This window comes from Anas acuta, chromosome 1, assembly GCF_963932015.1.
Source record: "Anas acuta chromosome 1, bAnaAcu1.1, whole genome shotgun sequence".
In the NCBI taxonomy this organism is placed as follows: Eukaryota; Metazoa; Chordata; class Aves; order Anseriformes; family Anatidae; genus Anas; species Anas acuta.
The window spans coordinates 167,180,909-167,208,186 of record NC_088979.1 but is presented as its reverse complement, the minus strand read 5'-3'; the positions used below and the strand labels follow the sequence as shown (position 1 = coordinate 167,208,186).

The 27,278-nt window shown below is 43.4% G+C and overlaps 1 protein-coding gene across 2 annotated transcripts in view; it reads right to left on the bottom strand.

Annotated features, from left to right (window-relative positions):
• Window positions 1-4,660: 4,660 nt before the first annotated feature.
• The window catches only part of PTPRB (protein tyrosine phosphatase receptor type B), a 62,597-nt gene continuing 39,979 nt past the window's right edge, over window positions 4,661-27,278 (bottom strand). For both annotated transcript variants that reach the window (XM_068669206.1, XM_068669207.1), the window contains 17 exons: window positions 26,661-26,942; window positions 25,143-25,421; window positions 23,070-23,219; window positions 21,911-22,154; window positions 20,635-20,741; window positions 20,011-20,110; window positions 19,007-19,090; window positions 18,876-18,893; window positions 18,685-18,766; window positions 18,102-18,192; window positions 17,180-17,256; window positions 16,232-16,366; window positions 13,021-13,143; window positions 12,630-12,793; window positions 12,027-12,162; window positions 10,225-10,345; window positions 4,661-9,405 (listed from right to left, as the gene is read on the bottom strand). In XM_068669206.1, the coding sequence (XP_068525307.1) occupies window positions 9,383-9,405; window positions 10,225-10,345; window positions 12,027-12,162; window positions 12,630-12,793; window positions 13,021-13,143; window positions 16,232-16,366; window positions 17,180-17,256; window positions 18,102-18,192; window positions 18,685-18,766; window positions 18,876-18,893; window positions 19,007-19,090; window positions 20,011-20,110; window positions 20,635-20,741; window positions 21,911-22,154; window positions 23,070-23,219; window positions 25,143-25,421; window positions 26,661-26,942 (2,216 nt within the window). In that variant the 3' untranslated portion in view covers window positions 4,661-9,382. The remainder of the gene's footprint in view (window positions 9,406-10,224; window positions 10,346-12,026; window positions 12,163-12,629; window positions 12,794-13,020; window positions 13,144-16,231; window positions 16,367-17,179; window positions 17,257-18,101; window positions 18,193-18,684; window positions 18,767-18,875; window positions 18,894-19,006; window positions 19,091-20,010; window positions 20,111-20,634; window positions 20,742-21,910; window positions 22,155-23,069; window positions 23,220-25,142; window positions 25,422-26,660; window positions 26,943-27,278) is intronic.

Below are 27,278 nucleotides of genomic sequence, written 5' to 3'. Positions count from 1 at the left end.
CCACCACACCGGGGTCTCAAGCACTTGGCCTAACACAGAGCATGGGCCCAAACCCAGCATCCTCCTGCCGCCCAAAGACTTGTTCTCCCTTTTTGTGCTCCTCTCTTCCCCGGGGGGTGTTCCCAGACACCAGCCACACTCGCAGCTATGAGAAGGCCAGCATTAGACCCACCTTTTTCCAAATCCAGCATCCCTGTTCCTTGTGGATGCAGGTCAGGCTGGGGACTGAGCTGGGTTTGGGCCTCGTTTCCTGAGGCATCCTGGTGGGGTTGTGAGGGGCAGGCCAGGCTCTACCACAGCAGATCTCTCCTGAAACAGACCAGGGCATCTACCCCTCTTTACCCTTCTACCCAGTTGCAGTTTTCCCAACAGAGGTGAGTAACATGCCCTCTAGACAAGAGCAGTAGAAGTGCACTCACTGTGTTTTCTGACTTTTCTTCTTTTCCTCTAATTGACTCAGTACAACCAGATGTTTAAGGTCTAATCCCACCAAAGCAAACAGAAATCCGTGCTCCAGAACATCATTAAGTCAAGCATCAGAAATCTTCCCACCTACCCTGGCTAATCAACCACAACATACTTGACACCAGCGCTTCCTTTTGCTTTTTTTCCCCTCTCTATTTTTGCCGTTTGAAATTTTTAATGCAAGGTTTGAGCTGCCCAGGAGCTCCTGGAGGGGGCTTGGGGGAGTTGCTTGTTCATCAGGATGTTTACAGAAAATTTGTCACAGCCCAACCAGACCTAATTGTTATGATGTGTAAGAAACAGGCTCCTCAGCTATTTTTAGTGCTCCCCAGTCTTTCTAGCACAGATCTGTAGGGCATTAATTAATTCCAGTTGTCTGCCAGTTCGGGTTTTCCAAGTTGGGCTCACAAATAATTTGGCTCCAGGTGTCTTTTAGATCCAGTGATAAGATAACAGGAGGCTGGCATTTATCATGCTTGGTGTCTTGAGCCTATCTTTACTGATCTGTTTGGTACTTTGGACATTATACAAGTCTTTATTGCCTTTGCAAGTACCCATATTTTTCTCCTAGTGGTTTCATTACTGTTGCTTTAGTCAGTGACAGGCAAGAGAAGCGCCCCCAATTAGCACATGGACCTTTCTGTATCTGTCCTTTATTTGCATAACATTTTCCTCCCTAGCCAGGCTGTGCGGAGCATTCAGAGCACCTTCACTTTACTGTCTGCATCTGATTACTTTTACTCTGTATTTTTACAGTGCGGCTCCGTTCATACCAACTCTATTCTGGAGGCTTTGCTATGTGCCATCTCCAGCAAGTATGGGCTTTCTTATCCATAATACCACTGGTCTCTTCTTCAGCTTCAGGTTTCCTTACTCTCTGTAGGATGGAAAACAAAATTGAAGGGTCTTCTTTCTGTGCTGGCTGCACTAGAGCCTCAAACCTGGTCTGGGCTAAAACTGGACACGTTTGTCCCACATATACAATGGGAGCAGGAGAGACCTCAGGTTATAGCTGCAACAGATCACTTTCAAAATTTCTAGTAATAAATTTGCGAAGTGGAAACACTTTTTCTTATCTTTGCACCTTCCAGTAGGTGTCTGACAACTCAAACAAATGGATTTGAAATATATCCCCACCCCAATGGCTTGTGTGTGTGCTATGCCATGGACAGGGAAGGAATTTCTTACAGAGCCCTTTTTGTTTGGATCTAGTGGTAGTGTCCTGTGGAGCTGCTCAATGCATTTGCTTTCATCCCTTAAGAAACCCTTGGTAATTTTTCCCCAGCACTCTGCTAGTCTGATGATCAGTGGCTTGACTGTAGCTGCACACCTCTCTCACCAGCTGTGAATTGAGCTTCATTCAGAAAATGCTGAGCAGCAAAGCTGTGAGGGGCTGAAGGCCCCGAGGTGGCCCCATGTCACCTCCATTTGGCAGGGTGAAGTAGCTCAACTCCTCATCCATCCCAAACATGACCAGGATACAGGGATAGTAATCAGTTTACTTAAGCCCGTGGATATCTACATTGGCACTGTAGCTATCCGCCTTGCTATCTGCTTTGTCAACCCAATCACTTTGTGTGTCTTTGAGGACTGGGGTATGGTTCTTCTGACCTTTGGTTATTTGAGGATGGGTGATTATAGGGGAAGTCTGCCCCAGACATCTCTGTACCAGAAAAGTTTGTGTGTGAGCAGATGCAAACACTCCTAGTATTTGCTCTGTCTCCAGAGCAAACTTCTTTGGACCTGAGATGCCACCACAGCATCCCTCAGCAAAACATGCCCAGTTTTAAGGCCCGGTGCAAACCAGCCTGGCCAAGACACGTATGTAGAAAAGTCATCCATGAGAGCCAGCACGTGAAACAGGGCAGCTGGGAGACACCTCCCGCCTGCAGGGGCTCACCCAGCTCACCCTTTCTGCCCGTACCCCATCTTTTAGCAAGGACAGTGCCTCTCCTCAGGCAATGGGGGAGCTTGTAGGAGCAGAAATACCTGGTTTCTGGCCCTTTCTTATATTGAGAGGGCTCAGATTGGGTGGCACCCAGCTACCAGCTGTGGCCTCAGCACTGTGAGGAGAGCAAGAAAACTCTGCCTTTACCCTCAGTAAAAGGTTATCTGCTGCAGGTCTCTGCTCATTTGGAGCATGAGGAGGATTGGGTGCTCGAACACCAAAGACAAGCAAGGACATGGTGTGAAACTTGGCAGGGATTTTGGCACGAACGCGGGGAAGGCCATGTACAGGCGCCCGTCCCTGCCAGCGCGGCGTCTGCCAGCGACACTCGGTGCCCGGCGTTCGGCTGCTGCCCAAGGCTGCGGCTCTCACAGCCCCGGCCGGGCTCCTGGCAGTGTTCAGCCTCCTCTGAGCTGCTTTGCAAGCAGGGCCGCAGTAACACCGGTGGTTTCTGCCCTTTTTGCCCCAGCTTTTTGCCTGTCCTTGCTGCTGTTCCCGCAAGCGCTGGGTGCGCGGCCCTGAGGCTCAGTGACAGGCCTCTGTGTGGAGGGGGGAAGCGAAGTGGTGCTGAGCCTGGGCACAGCTGGGCCTACTGGCACTTCTCTCCCTCTCTTCGTCCCCTGAAGCTGTGTGCAGCCACTGGGAGCACCTCCAGGGGCTGGACACCCTCCTGCTACCCTGTGTGGCCGGGAATTTGGGTCAGAAGGGGGTGTGCGGGGAGGGCAGCCTGGAGCTGGGACCCTCCTGTGTAGGGACCCTCTCTGGTCAGTGACAGCATGTGGGGCACTTCAGCCTTTTTGGGGTCCCCGGGTGGAACCCTATAGCTGTAGGTGCAAGCTGATGTTTGGCATGGAGAATTGAATACTTTGAGGTCTGCAAAAAAGCTTCTCCTTGGATTTTTGGTGCCTGCACGCCCACAGAGAGCTGCTCAGCCCTACAGCCCTGGGGAGCCACCCCAAGCCACAAGCAGGAAGCACAGCTGCCTGTGGTGGAGAGGTTTTTGGAAGATGCAAATGACAGCTAACACCTCACTTTGATATAACGTCAGGCACCTGCAGGTGGCAGACCCCAAGAAGGAGGCACACACGCCTCTTTATGCAGATAAGAACAGCTACCAAGCCCCCCTGGGACAGGAACAGCATGCCCGGCTTTTGCAACTCCTCCGCAATACGATGTTATTTTCGCTGTCTAATTGGAATGCTGTTTTTCTCTTTTATGTGTCTTTTGTTGTTGCTGGGGGGTGTCTGCATAGGTCAGGGCTGGTATTTTAAATGAGCGATGTGTAAAGGCTTGGTGAGCAGCACTTTGCATCTTCACTTGTGGCATTTGCTGATGTACTGGTATTGCCAACCAAATTCTGTCTTCTTGGTAAACCAAAGTGTTGGAGACCCTCTGTGTTTCTGTTTCCGTGCTGCACCTTGTAAAACCATCTGTATTTATTCCTGTCTGCAGTGCTGGCCATGTTTCTCCTGCACAGAGATACTAACCATACATTATCTTTATTGCTGCTTTTCTGTGCCTGCATTGGCTTCAGGATGGAGTATGCTGAAGAGGTAAGCTTTTACATCACCAAGAAAAAAATCTAACACCTTCCTCAGGACATATCTAACAACACAGCCTTCAGTACACAGCCTCTCAGCAAATAGCTCACAGTACAATGCGTAACCCAATACATCATTCTTCCTTTAAAACAAACTGAATCACCTTGTTCTAAACACTTTTGGTGACAAATAAGGACTAATGGACACACACAGGACTGGCAATAAACATACTACTGCTGAGCTCCCTGAACCCATGAGAATGCTAATGGGTTTTAAGCATTGTGGAGAGGAGGAGCAGAAAAAAATATATTTGTTATAAGGAGTGGTTCAGATCTTCAGGTGGTAGACAGAGATGTAGCTCCAGTGCAGCCTTAATTGGTACAACTGCTTTGCAAAACATCTCTAAAATAACAGGCACTCAAGTTCCTGAGTTGCACTGTTGTTTCAAATGCACATTGTATAATCCAGACAATTTGTCTGGGGATAAGGGCAGAGAACTTGAGGGGTGGAACAATTGTATCTTTCTGCATGGGCACTAATCCAGGCAACAACAGAGCCCCTTTCCCCAATAGGCTGAGGCTTCTGATGAATTTAATGTTCTCTGAAGACCATCTCACTTGAAATCAAACTCACTTATGACCTTTTCTGTGAGCAGCAGGACAACAAAATCCATAATGCAAAGGCAGTCAAACAGAAGACAAAGATGTGATTTTTTTAAATGAATGTTTTATTCATGAACTATTTATAAAAATGTGTAAAATACACTCAAATATATTTGATTTGTTGACTGTAGCTAAAAATATAAAAATATACTTAACAAATACATAAATTAAATTGACAAGAGTAGCACAATTCTGTGTTCACCCAGTGTTTGTTTGGAACACAAATATAAGTAATTATATAGCATATGACAATGGAGTATGTGCTGAAGAATTTTTCAGTCACTTTACTCCAGGCACTGGCAAAGAATTTATGGCTAGCTGTATTTCAAAATCATGGCTTTTTTCACTATAACATACAGCCCTGGTAGAGAGCAATATATATTTAGCTACTTGACATTACTTATAGTATTTCTTTAGCTTTCAAATAAACCAAGAAACAACCAAGTCATGTATATCAATCTACCAGCATCATTGACACTGTCTGTGCCCAAATTCCACAGTATTTGCTAAATTTAGCGAGACCCTAGTCTCCAGTATTTCCTGCCAGTCTTAAAAAAATATCCCAGTCTGAACTTGCTATTGATCTGTGGGGTCACTGGTAACAGACCTCTTTGCTTTAGCCATACCAACAGGTCAGGAGTTTGACTTTGTCAGCTTGGGAGAGACAATGAAGGGCACAGGGTCCAAAGCCAGCTGCCTACATGCAGTGGTGCACACTCACCTTTCATTCAAAGTTGCAGCCTCCAGAGCCCACACATTTGTGACAGGACCGTGAGGGGTGGGGTTGTCATTTCATAATGTGTTTTGTTTAAAAAAAAAAAAGGTATGAAATCTGAATAAACCTAAGCACCCAACGTGCCACTCCTTGGTATCGAAGCTGTAACTGCTGTAGGCTGCATCTCTGAATGTCAGACGTGTTTCTCTGATCTGTGACCCTGGGAGGAGATACTAATACAGTGATTAGATGGTTATTTGCTCATTCCTTTAGCCCACATATTATCTCCCAGGCTGATGAGCACAGCTAAGTGCTCATGTACTCCGATCTGTTCAGTATTTGACTTTCTGCTTTCTAAATTAAAGCATGGATAACCATATACAATACATAATATAAACATAAAGCTCACACATATTCTTTTCTCTGTTCTACAACTGAAAGAAAATTCATAGTATATCATGGCATAAAATAATATTTCTGGCAATTTTAGGCACGTATATAAGCTGTATAAATAACTATAGCAGCAGAGAAAAATGTATAAAGTTGCACTTTTATGACATCTTCACAGTATGCCTATTTCTCACCCACTTTTGTGTTCCATTAGTAACAAAAAATATCATTTATCAACTCCAGCTATGCAAAATCTACTTCTTTTCTATGATCGGTAGTGGATCTTGTAATTGTATTGCACGGATTAAAAACATTAATTATATTTTTTTCATTATTAAATAACTTTCAATACAAAAATTTGAATTAACCTAAAAGCCCAACCCTGCAAGTGCTTCACAAGTTGCATGGTATTTTTCAGACAAACATTCCAGTTGACTTTCAGTAAGGTATTCAGGTAGCTTTGTGGACAATGTGGATATTCACAGGACTGGGCTCCAAGTGTGCAAATCTTAGCTTATGGATCAGCAATAACACTAGCCTTGCTTTATAACATTATTATTGGGAAACATCAAGAAGAGAAGTCTGAACATCATTCATGGACATTCACAACAGAAGCACCCTCTTCAGCAGAGGATGTCTCCTTCCTTCAGAGCCATCTTTGTTCAGTAAACAGGCTTCTTCAAGTCCATTCTTGTTACATTAATAATTTCCCTTTGATTCTGTTGTTTAGCTTAGAGGCACAGTAAATATAATTAATTAAACTGGTAAGTGTCTTACATTAAAAAAAATGCTACATAGATACTTTATACTTATTCTCAGTGGATTTACACCGGTTTCATAGGACCAGAATTGGCCAGAAAGTAGAACCAGAGCAATGCAGTGTATGTACAGTTTCTTGCATGACCTAACTAGGCAGAGACATGAAGCTGTTCAAGAGCACTGTGCCAGAGTGCTTAAGGTCATCTGTCGTGTTAGTAAGTGATGAGGAGGAAGAGGCTTATGCACTGTGTCCATTATGAGCTGAGAGAAAAGGTGTTTGCTACGACACTGTCACTTTGGGTGTGGATTTGTGAGCTCTATAGGTGTTCCCTACAGAGTTCCCTCTGAGAAACAACACTGAAATAAAGAGCTGAATGATGTGCCCGTCTGAAAACCACGAACAACATACATATATAGTAGTATGCAATCAGACTGCTGCCATCCAATCATGCGTTATTGAGCGAGTTCCATTTCCCTCAGCATACAGAATGACCCCGTAATACATCGCGTGAGCTCATTTACAGAGCACACGTGGTACAACCTCACAGTGCTGTTGTACGGCTGGTAACTAACATGAGCTTCATTCTGCAGCCACTGCCACAGAAAGAAAGGTCTAAATGCAGCGCACGTAGCACAAAAGCAATTTCCATGATGCCCTAAGTTCAGCTGTTATTAGCAGACCCAATGATCAATCTAAAGCTGCCATGCCTGTTTGTCCTTGCCTGCTAACCTGGAGTCTCTGCAGCACAAGAAACAGAGAAGAGGCCTGCAGAAAATTTGCACCCCTCCTTGTGCTTTTGCCAACACTTCCCTCTGTGAAGGTGGCTTCTGCTGCAATGTTGGTCCCTTCTTCTTCAGATCCCACTAAGGGTGGTGAATCAGGTTTGTGTGGGGGCCAATAGGGGCGTACAGGAGGAAGAAGCAGCATTTTCATACAGATACCTACAAGCTTTCTGAGCCTACATGTTCTGAGCAGATGTGAAAGCTGATATGAAAGGTTGCTTCTGAGGCAGCCGAGGGTATTTGACAAGAAAGGATGAGACTCCAGGTGGAGTAAGGAAAAGGCACTATCAGGCTGTTTCTTTCTCTGCAGGAGAACCTGAGTGACTTGGATGTGCACAGTCTTCTGGTTCTGTTTTAGAATGATTTAAGAAAACTCTGACAGAGAAACCTTGCAGACTTCTTCACCCATCGTCACACAGGGAGAGTGTGGCTCCAATGGTGAAGTCACACTTCCACGGTGAAGTCACGGTCATCTTCTCCCAGAGTCACTGCAGTTTCTAACTAAGGCACTTGGATGCGTTGGCTGGTTCTCTGGAGGCCTTCAGAAATATTGATTTCTCTCCAAAATAGAAGTGGAATCTAGGCACTTGTCTTCAGAAGCAGGCTAAGGGTTTTCTAAGCAAAGAAGGAATGAATAGATAAAAGAACTACCAAACACTTCCTACATGTGAAGGAGATGAACTGCGCGCTGCCTCTTTTCTATTTATTTATAAAATGCTCTTCAAAGACAAAGAACAGCTGAGCAGAGTGTTCAAATCAGTTCCTTGAAGGAAAAGCCTCTTTTGGAGAGGAAAGAGGATGTTCCTAAACTGCTTGGCTGGGCAGGATACCTGGTGGGTGCTGTTGGATTACACTTCTTGCTAATCACAGGATGCTCTGAGTGCATCTGATGATTAGCACAGGGTGATGATTAGCTCTCATCGTGAGAGCACATCCCCTGGGTTATGATGAGCCTTCTATTCCATCTGCCCTTGCAGCGGTGACATCAGGCAATATCTAAGTGGAGGAGTCCTTCTGTGAGGACATCCTGGGGCCATGCTTTCCCTCTGTGAAAGCAAACAGCATTTGAAGGAGACCAGCACTTGGGCTGAGGCAGCTATACTGCACGCAGCTTAAAGCCAAAGCCAGTTGTGCAAACTGTGGGATATATATTTTGTATGTCTTTATTTCAGTAAGTTTCTAACCCCTCTACTTCCCGTGCTGTCATGGTACATCACTGTTTTAATGACTTATGGAAGCTGACAGCTTTTACATCTTCATAGGTCTGTTAATATAAGCATATGAGGTGTTTTCTTAAAAACTTTTCTTACTGTAATTGTATGCAAGTAAAAGTGCACAGACACAGGCTGTGGTCTGATTCTGCTCTCTTAAACCAGTGTAAAGAAATCAGGATGGGACCTGTTCCCCTCAAAGCACGTGTGTGGGGAAAGGCCAGCTAGACTTCAAGGCAGCATGTGTTGTTTGATATTTTTCTACTATGTCACATTAGACTGAAACAGTTGCTTCTAGTGAGGTGGACCCTGTTTTACTTGGCTGTTAATGAGTTCTGTAAAAGATATGTCATGGTGGCATGGATTTCATCCATTTTGGTCAGATCACAAGCAGTAAGGTTAAAGTGAAAAGTAGCATTGTAACTCTTATGCAGGACTACTGTTCCCTTTCCTAATAGTAGCTTATTTCATCTCACAAACACTGAACTAGTTAAAAAAAATAAAAAATGAGGCTTTCCTTGTAGGATTTTTCCTGTGTGTTCAATGCCAATACATAACCTGCTCAAAAGGCAGCAGTCCTGTTAGCCATACAATTTAAAATAGTTTACGTAGAACAGTTCATAAAAACTGTGATAAGAAAAAATAGTATTATCTGAAGCTTAATATTAATATAAACATTATAGAAAAAATACATATTTACATAATGCCAAAATACAATTATATACATTAACATCTATTACATTTAAATTATATATCTTTTAAAAAAACACCAGACCAATAAATAATACAGTCTCAATAGAAAGGTCTGGCACCTTTCTAGTGCATGAAATACATACATAAAAACAACAACAACAAACAAAGCCCCTAGTTAACAAATGTGGTCACAAATGCAGGTGTCTGTAACATTCTTAGTGCCTTGAATAAACAGCATCTGAAAACAAGGAAAACTGGGATTAGGAAAAAATAAAACAACACAGGTGGCTTCATGTTCATCTCTGACTGAAGTAAGACTGAGTTTCCTGGCACCTCTTTCTCAAGGCCTACCTGTACAGGCAGCCCAGGAACCCAAATGGGTTGAGGGTTTTCAGTGCCTTCAGTGGGTATAGCTCTCAGTTCTCTACAGGAATTCTCTAATTCTCTAAATTCCCCAAGGAATAGCCCAAGGAACTGGATATAGGCTAGGAAGAAAAAAGCCTGTAAAGATAGAGAGCTGTGGGAGGAGGAAAGAGCCCAGCCTTGGACACATACAGGTAAGACAGGCAGAAAGTCCCCTAAAGCCACCTTAGAACAGAAAATGGGGATGATTCAGGACAGAAGATGAACACCGTGGATAACAACAGAGACCAGGGATCCCAGCCAGTGGCCTCAGTATGCTTAAAAGCGGATGGTGTAAACAGCTGTGAAGTAAAGGAGGAGGCCAGTATCGGGCTAGGGAAGGAGTTCAGTTCATCCAACAGCTTAAGTATCATGAAGTGTGAGACAAGGAGAGCATGATGATAAGGCAAGAGCAGGATGAGATGCTATAAATACTACTAATGAAAGAAACGAAGTTGCTGAAACATGGTTGGCAAGCCCCTTACAAAGCAGATGAAATTGCAAGAGTCACAAGAAAAGATCAGTGAAGAACTGAATGTCCAAGAAGAGAACAAACATCAATGGCAAGCAATTCAGAGCAATTTGCCCCCTTAATTACATTGTCAGTGATGTATTACATCTGAAATACTTTATAATTTGGTAAACTTCCACTTACCTCTGTGATACTCTGGATTCACATTTTCATATATTGGAAACAAGGGATTTTCTTGTTCGCTGCGAAGTTTTCTGGCTCTTAACACATCTCGCACGCATTGATGTAGATACACATATTGACACTGCAAAAAAATATTTTTTTTCTTTTTAAGTCACTCTGGAAAATTTCATGATTTCATTTGCTTTATTGTGAAAAATCATTACAGGCTGACTCCCACAGAATCAAGAGCGGTGTTAAAAGTGAAAATGTACTTCTGGAATCAGTCTCCTTTTCACAGTGGCAATGTAGTGAACTTTGAGATCATCTGGTTTTAGAAATTGTACCATTAAAACATAAACTAACATAACATGTTTTGACTGTCAATATGTTTTGACTGTCATAATATGTTTTTTTATGTCATGACTGAAAGCTTTACCAACTGTAAGGCATAATTTGACTTGAGGCTACGCTGCACAGCTACTATTTCTGAATGCTTAGATAACCTATGTGAGTAGCAACTGGTATGTACAGGGAAGCACAGGGAAGAGACAATTTCCTGATTTTTTGTTCTGAAAAGCTGTATTTTCCACATAATTTTATCAAAGTATGTCAACATTTCCTAGAACTTTCATGATCTAGATTTTGTTGGCAAAAACTGTATTTTTTGGTCCAATATAAGTTATAAGACTGCTTTTGAATATGCAGTGAATGACAGACCATCTTTTCTGCAGAATGTGTCTCACTAGAAGGGAGCTAAGATGACATTCACAGCCAATGCAGAGATGATCAGCATGTTGTTACTGACTATCAACTACCATTATAGAACAGACTGTTAAATCCCCATGCTTTGCCACCCTTCAGGGTTTACGAAATGGGTCGTTACTGCTTTGCGATTAGTGTAGCAAGGTACCCCCAAATTAGGCTGAAAATCTTTTATATCAAAATGTATTTTTTTAATATTACTTCATGTCAAAGATAAAATTACTTCAATAAGCATGTGTTTATTCCCCCCGCATTTTCTATCTATCTATTTTCCATAATAAATTCAGCTATTGCTCTGTGCATTTTTCTCAGTGCTCTGGCAGTAGGAAAGGGAGGATGCCTGCTACCTGCCTTTGTTGACTATGGATGGTGGGAACATGTGGAAGGTGAAATGTATTCCTCTCTGAGGATGCCCAGATCAGGCTGAGAACCTGTCTCCCTTAAAAGAGGAGGCGTTCTGTAATTAAGACAGTTCTGGGAAATCTCTCTTATATTCCCAATGGCACCTTTCTTTATACTCGTGTGACTTCTGCTAAGAAGCTCAGCCAGGGATATTTTTGTTTCCAAATTGCAACAAAGAGCTCCATTAGCATCAAGCTAATACAGGCAGACCCATCAAACATTCTGAGTCCTCTATTAACAGTTCCCAGGCAAAACGCAGACTGCCTCAACAACTCTCCTTCATTACATCAGCTCCTAAGTGTTTAGTTGCTATTAACTTAAAGTGATTTTCCTGCAGTTTTAAAAGCACAGAAAGAAATCCTGAACACTTTTTCTGCACTTGTAGAATGTACATACTCCCTCTTGCATAATATGTTAGAAGGGTGATCGATTCTTCCAGTACCATTAATGAAAGTGGGCAGAGCAGCTCAGTAAAACACAAACTTCAAAGCTACAAGGTCACTGTGCTTAGAGTTTTAGAATTATAGTAGTATTAATTAACTAGTAGGAATTAACTAGTATTTCACAGTGGAGTAACTGTGCTGTGCTTGAAGATGAGAGACTGTTGATTATATACTGCAGCTGGTGTTGCTGTATATTGCAGGCTACCCAGAACTTACCTCTGTCTGAACCATGTGAACCCGGTGAAGCCTTAGATCGTGCACTGCTGCATAAATGTCAACAGTGTCCTTTGAATCCAGTTGCTGCAGAATTCGGTCCAGTGCAATGAATGTGCCAGTCCTGCCAACACCAGCACTGAAAAGAGAACACCCTGTGAGATTTCAAAGGAGATGCGGAGGGAGGGGAGAGATCTCAGTCAGAAGGGGGTAAACGATGGATCTGTCAGATCCATATGTAGCCAAACTCATCCCTCGGTATATATTTACTTTTCAGAATGTTCCTTTGTGATCCAGATGTTGGGCCACAACCAGCAGCACAAAGGCAATTTAAGAATGCAAAAACATTTGAGCAATGGCAGCTGCTGACACTCTGAAGTGCTCTCCAGTGATCCCACAAAGACACAGTAGTGCCCTGAGAATCATTTTTGGGGCAAGGTAGTGAGTGCGTGTGCCTTGGGAATGCTGCTCTGATGCATCTGGGGACTTGAGACCATTGGTCATCCCTCTGTGGCCGCCCATATCCTAAGAGGTAGGAATACTTGGGATCTTCCCAATGGCAGGCACAAAGGCTCTGTGCTGCTGACTTCTGGCTGCTGTGCATACCTGCAGTGCACAATAGTCGGTCCTGTGTCTGGGGTCCTGTTGATATAATCCCTTACAGTTCTGACAAACTGGATCAGGGACTGGGTGGTCTCTGGCACACCGTGATCTGGCCACACAGTGTAGTGGAAGTGACGAATGAGCCTCGTTGAGTCAAGCTGCTCTTCCTGTTGGGGTACAAAAGTGGGGGGTCAGAACAGCCAAGAGAGGAGGACACACACACCCTGGACCTTCAGAATGCTACAGCTACCACCAAAGATGAGCTGGGCATGACGCAACTCTGCTACAGCAAAATAAACCTTCATAATTTAGCCTTGCAGTTATTTTTAACCCAATAGCCAATTATCCCCCCGTTCCCCTTCCCGCCCCCCAAAAAAGATGAATGCAAACTTACACTGCAGATTTTAAACTCTCGTATTGTCCATTCTGGGAGCACTGATTCAGACAGCATCTCAACGATCAGGTCTCCATAGTACAAGGAATCCTGGTCGAGGGGCCAGTAGTGATCACACTTCACCTGCAGGGACACAGACAAAGATTGATCCATGTCAGTGACAGCTGGAAACGGTGCCTCCACGCAGAACCAGCAGGAGCAGACTTCAGCCCTCCTGTGCCTAAGGATGAAGGAAGAATCACAGAATCATCTACGTTGGAAAACACCTTCAAGATCATTAAGTCCGACCATCAACCTCACCTACTGAGTCCCAACACTAAGCCATGCTCCACAGTGCCACATCCATGTCTCTTAAATACCTCCAGGGATGGGGACTCCACCACTTCCTGGGCAGCCCGTTCCAATGCTTGACTACTCTCTCCACAAAGAATTTTTCCTAATGTCCAATCTAAACCTCCCTGGCACAACGTGAGACAGTTTCCTTGCATCCTATCACTCAATGAAAAAAGAGACTGACATTGTCTTTGCTGCAACCGTCTTTCAGGTAGTTGCATACAGCGATGAGGTATCCCTTCAGCCTCCTGTTCTCCAGAATGAACAGCTTTATCAGCCGATTTCATCAGCTGCTCCTCATCACTCTTGTTTTCTAGTCCCTTCAATAGCTTCACTGTTCTCACCTGCACATGGTCACGTAACTCAATGTTCTTCTTGTACTTAGGAGCCCAAAACTGAACACAGTGTTTGATGGGCCAGTTACTTCCCTAGTCCTGCTGGCCACACTATTTCTGATGCAGACCAGGATGCTGCTGGCCTTCTTGGCCACATGGGTACGCTGGTGGACCATGTTCTGCTGGCTGCTGACCAGCACCCCAGGTCCTTTTCTGATGGGCAACTTTCCAGCCACTCTTCTCCAAGCCTGTAGCACTGCGTGGGGCTGTTATGATGCAAGTGCAGCACCCAGCTCCTACCCGTGCTGAATGCCACACAGTTGGATGTGTCCCATTGACCCAGTCTGTCCAGATCTGTCTGCAAATCCTTCTAACCCTCAAGAAGAGTGACATTCCTGCCTAACTTGGTGCCATCTGCAAACTTACTGAGGTGCACTCACTCCCCTCATCCAGATCGTTGATAAAAATGTTGAACAAAACTGGCCCAATACTGAGCCCTGGGGAACACCACTGGGGACTGGCCACTAAAGGGATTGAACTCAATTCATTAAAATCCAGGCAAACAACAGCCGCAGCCTTGTCTACAAAGTGGATGTCTGCTTCATCTTGTCATAGAAGCAGATCAAGTTAGTCAGGCAGGACCACCCTTCATAAACCCATGCTGGCTGCTTCTGAGCACCTGATTGTCCCCTGTGTGCCATGTGATGGCATTCGGTGATTTGCTCTATGACCTTCCCTGGTGCTGAGGTCAGCCTGACAGACATGTAATTCCCTGGATCCTCCTTCTTGTAGGTGGGTGCCACATGCACTAACCTCCAGTCAGCTGGGAGGCTGTCCAGCACTGCTGGTAAATTACTCAAAGTGGCTGGGTGAGCGCTTGTGCCAAGTCCTTCAGCACCCTTGGATGACTCCAGTCTGGCCCCATCGACTTAGGAACGTTTGACACATACAGGCGGTCACTTACAGGAAGAAAGAGAGTTTATAAACTCTCCACAGTCCTCCTGAGTTGCCTGCCCCTTCTTCCAGAGTTTATAAGCTTTCTTTCTTCCTATTTCCAGAGGCAGCTCATGTTTCAGCCAGGCTGATCTCCCCTGTCACCTCGTCTTTTGGTGCATTAGGACCGCCTGCTGCAGCACCTTTTAAGATTTTGTTCTTGAAGAAGGTCCAGGCTTTACAGTTCAAAACCACCACCTCTCAGGGGGCTCTATCAACCAGGTCTCTCAATAGGCCAAAGTCTGCCCTCTGGAAATCCAAGGTAGCAGTTCAACTAACCACATTCCTTACTTCACCAAGGATCAAAACCTCTACCATTTCTTAATCTCTGTGCCCAAGGCAGCCTCCAGCCATCACATCACCCAAACGTGCTTCCCTGCTTGCAAACAATGGGTCAAGTGGGGCACCTGGCTCCCTCACCACTTGCATCAGAAAGTTTTCCTCCAGGCACCCCAGGAATCTCCGAGACTGTTTCCTCTCTGCTGCATTGTATTTCCTGCAGACATCTGGGAAGTCAAAGTTCCTCACGAGACCAAGAAAGGCAGTACTAACAGCAGCTGAATTCAGGGAGAGATGCCACCTCCTGCCCTTTCAGCTCAATAAACAGGGGCTGGGATGGGAAGGGACTTGGATGGAAGTGAGAGTTCTCATTGTAGATGTTTGTGGTGGGTGGAATGGGAAGCACTTCACTGATACCACAACATTTCTGTGCTCGCTCTTCTCAGAGCTCTGCACAGATGAGAACTAGGCCTCTGATGTATGCTCCCCTGCCTCTTGCTGAGACATGACAGCGGGGTCCCACCCTGAGCCAGTGAGGTGCAAGAAGAGATGGCTTGCTGCCTGCATGCATCTGCTTTCTCCATTGCAAGGAGAAATGGTAAACTAAAAGGAAATATCCCCATATGTCTACTAGATGAACACTACTTCAAGTTAGTTGAACCTTTTTACAGACCTAGTCCCTGTCTTACAGAAGGTGCAGGATATGGTCATCCATGGGGAGGTGGGTTGCTGAGGCAGCTAAACAACCTCCTTAAACTGGTGCTCAGCAACGCTGAAGTGTGTGAGTGCTCTCTTTGCTTACTACATCAGGGCTTATGCATCAAAAAGAATGCCATCTATTTAATGATGAACATTTGCTCTCTAGAGCTTATATTTAAATTAGTAGATGTGATAATCTGGCTTTCTTTTGTGAGTGGTTGTTCTTCTGAATACATAAAGGAATTATATTAGTACTAGTGCACAAAGTGCTGGAATGGAGACCTGAAGCCCTGAGCTCTGTTCCTAGCTCTAACTCTGACAAGCTGCATGATCTTGGGATGGTCACTGCATCCTTCACTTCACAGACAATCTGTCTCCAGTCTTTACATTACAGCTTTCATCTCTTACTGTGTATGACCATACATCTCCTTGAGTGGGGCCTTTGGCATGAGTGTGATGCGAATAATAAGCGTGAACACTTAATAAATATTAAAACATTAATAATGTCATTATATAAAAAAAAAATAAAACAATAATAAAGTCATTAATAATGAAGAAAAGTCACTGCTCACCCGGCCCTTCTCAAGACACTGGGTTACCATGACAATATTGTGGACATTTTGTTCCCATGCCATCTTCCAGAACTCATCTTTGGTGCCAGGCAAAGGGCCCTGAGTTGCTATGTATTCTCTGCGGAAACTGTTGCCCTGCAAGTAAAGAGAACTCCATTAGTTTCCATAAAGGCAGAAAAATGATCTTCTAACAACTGAACAAGCCACGGGGTTACAGCCAGGGCTCTGCAGCAATGGTGCCCTTGCTGGGACAACGGTTTTGAAAGCTGAAGTGTTGCCTTGGCCTTTGAAGCAGAAGGCTGGTGGGAGCTCAGAGAGGAAGAGACTGCAGCAGTGTATCTAAATACTCTTCCTTTTGTGACAGTCAAAGTTTTTAATTGTTCTATTGTGTACAGCACGGTCTCAAGCAATTTGGAACTACTACGATCTTTTGTTCTACTTTTACTGTTTTTAATAAATTAGCTGAGTGCTGGCTTGAAATTTATATTGTTAAAGGCACTGCTATTATCAATCACAGCTCTCTGGCAAAGGGCATTACTGTAATCTCGGCCAGCTTCACCATCCTGCAAGATGACAACACTGTCAGGATGAGCTACAGCTTCACAATATGGATGCCACCTGCAGTGTTAGCTACACTTGCTGTGGACAGTGCATAAAATCAGTGACCTTTGAAAATGTGTCCTTGGCCAATTAGACCTGCTATCTTACATAACTACAGCAATCCAAGAAAGTGTCCTTCAGTGCTGGCTAAATCACTCACAGCTAACTTAATGGCAGTCAGACACAGCCTTTCAGCACACCCACAAACTGAGTTCTCAGACTTTTAGCTAAAATGCATAAAGGAAGGGGGAGGAGAGCCTTAAGCCTCCAGCTTTGTATTCAGTTTCAGATAAAGGACAAATTGCCACTGGAGGGAGGACTGTAAAATAACATCCTTGAGTCACTTACTGGTATGTAGCTTGCATTGATGTAGTCTGAGCAAGGGTCATCATCAACGTTGGAAAGCTTCACTCTTGATGTATCATCTAGGAAGAAAAGGATGACAAGAGGTTTATGGCTAAGTCTTGATTTCCAGTCCCTCTACCATTTATAAAAGTGCATCTGTGAAAGGACCAGCAAGATTATTACAGGGATGTTACACAGAGGGCTAATAGAGAAGGAAAACTGTTTATGTTTGTACTGCTTCTTTCATCCAGGAGGGCTGGGGAGTGTTCCAAAGGCTACAAGGTGGGCAGGTGAGATGGGAGCAGTGAATAAACAAAAATTTCTCTGCCGAGTTGTACAGAATTGTTGCACAGAATTTTACTGCACAGACAAAAAAAAAAAAGAGCCACAAGTTGCACGGCACCTGTTAACTTCAAAGCTGCCCGATAGGTGATTAAAGGGAGCAGCTTTCAGTGAGAGGTTTTGCCCCAAGAGAACACAGCCAACCTCACACACGTCCCACCATGCAGAACCACACTAGCTCTACATGGCGTAGTAGGTTTGCTCTGTCCTCTGAAAAAGAAAGAGTCAACAAACCTATGTCAGACAGCACTGAATGGATGAGACCAGTATGTAAACAACTCTACTGTTATTTCTACTATCCTTGTTATCAGCAGTGACTGAATGCCGATAATAGCTTGAGCTTTTTCTCTCTAGACTGAACACCAGTTGCTACATCTCTAGTGTGAAATGAAATTACTGGTCTGCGTGCGTAGGGCCATACATCATCTGCCTCCAAGCACCAGGACCTGAGCTGGCAAAGGTATTTCATCTCTGACAGAAAGGAGGGAAAGGACTGGCTGCACTCTCTTTTCCACTAAGCTTGCTGAGAAAGTGAAAAATAGCTGGTGTGATGTAATATTACACAACCAAAAGTAAAACTCACAGGGCAATATATTATTGTATCGATTTTTCCCTCTGTTCTCTAGCAGAAGTGCTATGTCACATGTCTGGTTTCGACCCACATCTTTTAAGTCCTGCAAAAAATTAGAAATAAAATATGAGGTGAAAATAATTAAAGGATGTGATTTGGCAGCACAGTGCTTTTCAGCTCCCAAAGGCTGTGAACAGGGAAAAGGTGTATTTGAAACAAAACAAAACAAACAAACAAAAAAAACACAAACAAATAAACAAAAAAAAAAGAAAATTAAATAGCTAACCACAATGGTTTAAGGCAAGCACACGGCTGGCAGATGTTTTCCATGCTTTGTCCCACACACGTGGCACACAAATGAATGCCCTTGACCTCAGCCAGGCAGGCATCAGGCAGAGGCTACCAACCAGAAGATGCTAAGCCAAATGAAGAGCTGGTTTCTGTATTAGCACAAGTGGAGTTCAGGTGAAACTCTCAAACTTATGTTGGTTTGTGTGAGACACACAAATGTAGGCCTTTCAAACGCATTAACACATTGATTCAAGCAGCCCGCGCATTCCTAAAGCAAGATGCTTTGTCTAGATTTGGTTCCCACCTCATATTCCTTGGACAGGAGGTAGTTGGAGTCTGCCTGGAGTTTGGTGAAGTGTGCTTCGAAGTGACTGACTTTGATTGGACTGAAATATTCAACAGGAGGAAGAAAATCACAGGATGAATCACAGTCATAATTTATCCAGTTGGTTTATCAAGCTTTTTAAAGTTTTTTTTTTTTTTTTTTTTTTTTACCTGCAAGTTTTCCGGTTCCTAGAAATGGTATTAAAAGAAAAAGAAACACTTCATCAGTAAGCTGAATGGGGCGGCTCATCCATGATGCCATGTTAAAATAGCGCTCTTAGAAACAAAACTTTTGATGTTACCCTTTTTGCCCCAAGTTCAGATGAACTGCCAGTGGCCTGTCCCTGCGAATGCTCAGCCTTGCTGCAGGTCTCTCGTGGCCATTGCTGGAACAAAAAAGAAGGTATTTTCACTTGTTTTACTACAACAGACCAATACCAATCAGAGCTGCCAGTAGCATGACTTACAGCAGCAAGCTGGAAAAAAAGAATTTTAAAAAGTCTGTTTTAATTTATGGCTCTGATCACATGATACTGTTTGTAGCTGTGGCAGAGTTTTCTTGCGTTTTAGTTTGCTAAAAGTGATGCTGGGCACATGAACGTGAACAGGCAACAAGACTTCATTCCTCCCAGCTTATCATTAAGGAGAGCGTCCTATTTCCTACGAATAATGTTGCATCTCTTTCAGTCATGCAAAATGGTTTCAATGGATAAAGCTTTTTTCAAAGTTGAGACAGTATTTCGCTTTTTAAAAAAATATATATATATAAATTCACTATTTAAAATTCATCTGTAATGTGAAATGTAAAATTACCATCAACAGAAAATGGGGAAATAAAGTTTGAACTAATGTTTTGGACACTGAGGTAATGTTACACTTGAAAAATTTTGAACTGAAATAATAAAGTCTAAATGAACAGTTTCAAGAACCCATCTAAAACAGGAATGAAAATAATTTGAAACATTTCCTTTTTGACAAAAGCCATTGAGTTTGCAAGATAAACCAGTTTTTCAGAAATATTCAGACTCTTACTGAAAACTAGAAGTTGCAGGGATCCTCTGTGTGACAATTCTTACTAACATCAGTGGGTGGTTGAATCTCCTATCCAGAATTTATTCATCTATTAGTATTTAAGTCATTAGTTCTACACTTAGTGTGCATAGATGTTAGGGGACACATATTTCAACTGTTGAACGGTTCAGTGCATTACTCTGATTTTACAGTTATGCTTTAAATATTGTATTTCTTCTATCAAATTAATTTGCCCTAGCCTCATAATAGAGGCTGATTAAAGGACTCTACTTACCCAACTTTTTGTCTGCAGACAAACAAAGCAGTAACAGCCACTAACATCACAATCAGAAACAAGCCAGCACTCACACCTTCAATAACTCCAAAGAGAGGCTCTGGAAATGAAACAGCACATTTAAATATTTGGAAGAAAAGATACGAAGAACCAAAGAATCAACACTGTTCAGGGGATATGTTATTACTGTCTACAGAAAATGGTTAAATTCATGGAAATTCAAAACATGTAACTGAAACAGGCCTTGATTTTCTGTTCTTAGTTTTTCTAAACATTATGCAAAACTTTGCACTCCCAACCAGAATAAAAGAAAACATAGCCCCATCATATGGGAGTTCATTTATCTTGTACTTCAAGGCTTTTTTTTTTTTTTTTCACTGAGCATTCACCCTTTCTTTCATTGTCAGCAGCTCCATCAAGCAGTTCTCTCAATTTTCAAATTCATGGCTTATCCATGGCAAATAATGGCCATGGCTTCAGACTCATTTCAAAGTAACCTTAAGGACACTGCACAACAATCTGGTTTTGTTCCACTCCTTGCAAATAGTCCTGGATACCAGAGTGTTTTGAGGCACAATATATAATTACTTGCTACAGTGAATGAAAAACAAGCCTGAAACTAACCTGCTTCTGTAGTGATTGGTAAAGAGAAGAAGGTGTCTGCAAAGAGTGGTTTGGGAAGTTCCTTTGGGTCTTCACTGAAGAGCTGGGTGAAAGCCCGTATGCTGATCCTAAATAGAACGGTACAGGTAATAGTTAAAGCTTATCAGATGTTCAGAACCAACAGTGGAAAAATAAAAGATTCAGATAAGAACTCACTTGCCTCTTAGGGAACACTAAAACCTGTCCATCGACCACAGACAGCTCTTAATGCAGATGCTTAAGTACAGCAGCTGGGATAGGTTAATCCCAACCCAGCTAACACAGATGGAGGGCTCAGAGGTACCCTTTGAGGTGATGGATGGGGCCCTTGCTGCTGGCACATGCAGCCTGACAGAGTTCGAAGGGTCAGCAGAAGCTGTGGTGGTGAGAGGACTCAGAAATGCTTCTCAGTGGGGAGATGTTTTCCCTTCAGGTGGTGGGGGCTGGGCTGTGCTAATGGAGAAATGTTACAATCCTTTTTGTTCTCCTGGTAACATTGGTATTTCCCAAACTGAATTTTTGGAAAATGTGCCCTAATGAGAGCAGAGAGTGGTACGGGCTCCACAGCAATGTCTTAATGACTATGAAGAAGCTGACAGGCCCGATTGTCCACTGCCTGGCATGTGCCTTCTGTCCATGTGGCTGTCTGGTGAGTGTCTTGCAGACCTCTTTGCAAAGTGTTTGCCAGCATGAAAGGTGTGACTGAGCTGCACTGGAGCTCCCATGTGGCCTCACAGCCTGTATAACTGATGAGCCTGGTCTTGGCAGCAGTGCTCTTCTACATCCTACAGCTGACTCAGGCCTTGCTCTGGAGTCTCTGAACTGTGCCATGGATTAGAATAACCTCTAGTTTTTTTTAACTTGCTCAAAAGGACTGGTATGGGTAGTAGTGCCACACAAATTCAGTGTGTCATCCTTGCCTTCTCCTTCTCCTAAATACTCTTCTGACTTAGACGACAGTCTTAAGTCTTTCTAAAGAAAGATTTAGTAACTACAGGAAAGCTCACATCAAAAGGAAATAAATAAACCTACTCACTATGCATAACTACTTGTATCATTCCCATGCTAATGAAAGAATGGTTTATACCTATGGAATTGGGCATAGATAAAGGTTTTATAAACTGTGAAGTGAAACAGAAAGAACATTACACAACACAGCTGTGTAATGCACAACCTGCAGAAGCTCAAGTGTATCAGGCATTCAGATAGCACCATGCCTACTAACGTGACAGAGCACAGTTACCAACATAAATCTGACCTATATGCAGTCCGAGGCTTTAGGGGTCCATCGCAGAATTTTTGCTGGTCTGGATCACACTTTCCTCCTAGATTTTCCATTTCTCCTCCAAGCTTGATGTCAAAGCTTTTATAGTCGCTGTCAGGGTTTTCAGCACACCTACTGGCAAAATAATTTGTCTGGTAGATGCGTATAGAGTCGTTGTGTTTGTACTCCAGGTAGGAAGGCAATGGGTGCTGCTCATCAGGCTTTGCTCCTTCACTACCTACATCACATGTGGAGAAAGAGAGAAGATGTACATATCACAGCCATTAATGTGATGCAGCAGTATAAGCTCAAAGTGTTGACAGACAAAATTTTTTATTATCCAGCTTTCTAGCATTCCTTGGAGGGCTGCGCTGGCTGTCCAGTGAGTATCTTGGGTACCTTGTTTCTAGGATCAACGCTGGTACTACTCTTCTGGGGAACTTCAAATAGATTTCGTCAGAAGACCTCAGAATAGCTGGCTGTAACATTTCCAGTCACAAAACTGTAATAGGTATGCACAGCTTAAATTCAGTGCTATGACATTTTTTCCTGTGCTGTCGGTGGCAATCTGTGGTCCGAAATCTTGGATCCTACTACCAGCTATTTCAAAAAGCAAGTAAAAAAAATCCCACAAACGGACTAGCAGGGTCTAGTGTATACAGAGAAAAACTGCAATATGAAATGACAGGAGTCTGCTGAAAGGAAACTCACAGTAACATGTAAAAGACTTTCTCAGAGTTTTGTAGTCTGCACAAGCACGGCAAAGTAGACAGTGGAAATACTACCTCTGCTTTTTCACTTATGGGATGATGGACAGAGGGATTAAGAAATTTTATTAGGAGTCATAAAATAGGTCCTGGCATGCCAGTAAATGAAGCCGCTTCTGAAAAACAGCATATTAATTGTTGAGACATCCATCTGCTTTGTCACATATAGGCCAACTGCAGAAAAGGCTGCTTCTGGCTGAGCTCTGCCGTTGCTATTGACCTTCTGAGGAGAAGACTGAGTGCTTAAGATTCCAGGCTAGGGAGCCCAAAACTTCTGTGAAACTCAGCAACTATATGAGAAGTCACACTGCTGTGCAGTGATGGGAGTGTAGCTCATGTAGCTTGTACAAGCCACAGAGAGAACAGTATTAAACCACGACACTTACCATCAGCCTCTCTGACAACCACAGTAAAGTACTTCACAGCTCCATTGGTATCACTAAACCAGCTGCAGTTAAAAGTAAAGTTGATGGAGGATTTGGTAATCAGCACCTCTTTTTTGTTCACTCGTATGTCCGGAGGTGGCTGAGGAGGACCTGAAAAATTAAACAAAATAAGGGGGGAAAAAAGGAAAAGCATTGTCTATGTATTTGCTGTGAGCTACACCTAGCAAAGGAAATGCAATTTTAATAAAGCTCAGCTGACTGGACCCAAGTTTCTGAATCTATTCTTTTTGCGATCAAGAAAGTGTCTTCATCTCCCACAGCGAAACTGCCAAAGGATGAAACAAGCCAGCAATGAGTTAACCAAAATAACAGTGGCAGCTCCTCAGCAGGAATTCCTCCAGAAGGCCACATGGAAATGCATTAAAGTCTTGCTAAATCTAGGAAATTAGAATTTGTAGATGCTAAATATGACACAAGTGTAAATCAGGTTTGTGGAGGCCAGTTAGCACACTCACTACAGGAAGTTGCCTATTTTAAGCATCTAAATGTTTGCTTCCCTTTCCAAATGAAGAGCACTGAGCCAGTCAGACACAGCATTCAACTACAAAGTACCATTTCCCAGGCTGATTGCAGGATTTCTACAGGAAATGTTCTTTGTATGATAGAAAACTATACCTCGAATTGTGACACTGCAGAACTAAACTGGAAAGCAAAGAACATAGGGAAAAACCCTCAGAGAACTAGCACAGCAAAAGTAGGGATTTTAAGGATCTACACTGCAGAACTGTTTAAAAATCTGCACTACTGAAATTATATTGCACGTATAGAAAATGTCAAATACGTAAGCAGGTGGCTTAACTTCAAAGGGTTTCAGACTGGAAAAAGAAGCAAAAAAATCACATTTTTATGGTGTTTAGCTAAATCTCTTCAATCTATAAAACCAAGCTTCATTTTTTTGGGGAAGAGCTGTGTTGCCTTAGGGAAGGGCCTCCAGTGATAAACTGGGAGAGCAGCAGTGTGCAAAACAATTGAGAGCAAACATGGAACAGCTAACCTGCACACAGGACTCAGCCCAACTTCTTGTTGCATGGGTTGTTATTAGGTCTGAATTTGTAGCATTCTTTGTGGTACAGGAGGGGATGGACACAGTTAAAATTAAAAGGCAATTGCTTTGGGGTGGGGAAACGGTGGGTTTGTAATTGAACTCTCCCAAAGCAAACATAACTTTTACCATCTAGCGCTTCACACACGTGGCTTTAAGTAAGCAGCCAAGGAGAGAACTCTGCATAGGCCTCTTGGCCATCCTGTCATTTTTAAGAAGTTCAGCCCTGGAGCTGTTCAGGCCTCTGTGTTACACCATGCAACTGAATTCAGAGGTGCTGCTAGAACCGGGGCAGCTTTAGGGCCAGCCATTGCGTGCTGCTGACCACAGAGATGCCTGGCAGCACAGAGGCACCAGCAGGTGCTGCCCTCCCCTCTGCACAAGAGAAATAAGAGTATCAGCAGCCTAGGGGTGGAGAAACTGCAGGAACTGTTTCAAAGCACGAGCTTTGGAAATCTATGATCCTCCCTCAGGTCTAAATCTTACAGGTGATTTGGTCAGGCAGCATCTCAGAAGAGAGCAGAGAGAGCCCACAGAGGACCCAGAGCCATAACCCTGTTATTAAGGGATCTTTGTGCTGAAGATGGCTGCTGTCTGTGAGGGGAAACAGCCAGGCACAAGAAGCCAAGCAGCAACAGCGAGGGCAATTAAAAGTGTGTAATAATGAGGACATCTTCGGTGCTCACTGACCATCAGAGTGACAGGATAATTCTTCTTGTTTATCAAGCTATATTTCGTGAATGAGCCTAATAAGCAGGTTTGGCAATGTACTGAGAGGCAGGATAGTTAAAAACCCACGTTGCCTGTCACCACAGGGGCCAAAGGACAGGTTCTGTCTTCTTCGGCTACCCAATTAAGAGTGCCACATACTGGCAGTTGCAGAGCTCAGAACTTTTGCTGTCTAGCTACCACCAGCAATTACTTATAGGTGCTCACTGCCACCCTTCGCAGTGATTCTGCATTCCACTTACGGTCGATCATTGTGATGGTGCTGTCCTCAACTACTTCACTTGTCATGTCTGCAGAGTGCACCTTGATGGACACCAGGTAGCGCTTGTGGGGAACGAGGGTCATGATATTAAGCAGAGATTTGTCCTTTTCTATCCTTTTAGAAAATTCCACTTCCCGAGTGTCCAGCTTTTTGCACTCAACGCTATATCCATCAAAGTCAGAGTCAGGAGGAGTCCAGGAACACGCGATGGCAGTCGAGGTCTGGGGCCGACAGTGAAGGCTTTGTATCTTGTCTGGTTCTAGAGAGATGTTACGAAATTAAAGTTCAGTGAGAAAAGGAACAAGCATCATATACACTTCTACTAACCCCATGGCTCAGGCTGCAGCCCTAGATTCTTCATCAGCTCTTTGATCAGAGCAGGAGGCTGGGAGCCAAAATTTCTCTCCTGCAACCCTGTGCTGCCTGATTATTAAGCAAGACAGCCTAGCTCATTTCAGGCATCTGAAATTGGAGCTAGTGCCATTGGCCTCATCAGGTTTAAGCTTCAGTAATTAATTGTGAAAAAAATAAACAAACAAAATTACTTGCCAAAGTCTTAAGAAAAGCAACACTGGAAAGCAATGAATTTCTAAAACTGTTGCAATTTATTTGGAGCTTCCATCTGATTAACAGTATCAATCAGTACTGATATTGTTATCTCATGACTGATCGGATTTTCTGGATAGTGTTTGGTGTGTCCATATTACTAAAGCGTATCAGATAAGTATATTTTGTCCATGTAAAATTGGAGCATCGTATATAACATGACATGTAGCAAGAACAGGATTTCACTTTCAGATGGCAGACACCTGCCTACATTTAAGCAGTTAAATACAGGTGAAGAAGGTAGCTATGCTGTCATTTTTAATGAATATACTGAATGTAGTCTAAAGAGCTATTCAGCATACTAAACACTGGGGTGAATTTGGAGCTTAACCCCACACCATGTGACAGGAAAGTTTGCCAAGGCTCAGTTATTTTTACAATTCTACGTCACTTTTTCAAATCAGCCTGCTACCAAGATTGCTAGAGACAGGCAGAGGTGATGAAAACTCCCAGACATTCATTGACTGTCAGAAACGCACACCAATGAAACACTTCCCTTCCAGTTTCAAATCTAGTACAGCAGGGTTTCATTCAGCCTTCCTCTGATCATTCAGAAATATTCTGACAATTTCAATATCCTACTGTCCCTAACGCCAGAGAAGTTTGGATATTCAGCCTTATTTTACCCCTGAAATGGATCAATTTAGACTCTGCAACCAAACAGCCTCACTCTGGATGTGATGTTTGCAAGTATATGCCCATTTTAAACCTTTGACCAGCTGACCTTGTAGACAGCAAGGGAAGGGCTTATTTTAGGGTCCAGCTGAATTCATTGCCAGTCATTCATGAACTTGTTAATGGAAATTACTAACTGTGAAAGGAACTGGTAAGATTTAACAGCCTTGCAACTTCTCTAGCTGCATGTTAGGGGGCAATGGAGATCGTTACTTACTGGTTCTCACACTTGCAGACTGAGCTTGACTGTATGTCTTCCAGCTGTCACCGCTGACCGTTCTCACGCTGAACTCATAGAGCCTTCCTGGTCGCAGGCCATAGATGATGCGTACTTTTGATTTGCTGCTGCTGTAGGGATTGAATACGGTGAGAGGATCCTTTGGGAACCACTGCAACTCAAAATCATCATAGTCTGTCCAGTCTGGAGGACCCAGCCATGTGATCGATAGAGAAGTGTTTGCAACATCGGTGAATGAGACAGAGTTAGGAGGGCTGGGTGCTACATAGAAAGAAAAAAAAAAAAAAAAAGAGAGAGGGATTCTTACCAAACTTTTACACAAACCAAGTAAGATGAAACATCTATTATTTTCTTCATGCGTCACAAAGTAGTTGATGTTATCCTGGATACACTGCATCTGCACTGACTGTGGTTACTTCCAGAGCCTTTATGGATTCCTAAGTCTTTGAAAGAAATATCTGCTCTAGGTGGCCCTGCTTGAGCAGGGAAGTTGGACCAGATGAACCCCAGGGGTCTTTTCCAACTTAAACCATTCTGTGTTTCTGTGAAAAACGGTGCTGAACAAAATCATGCTCCATTGGTTTAATACCCTCAGGG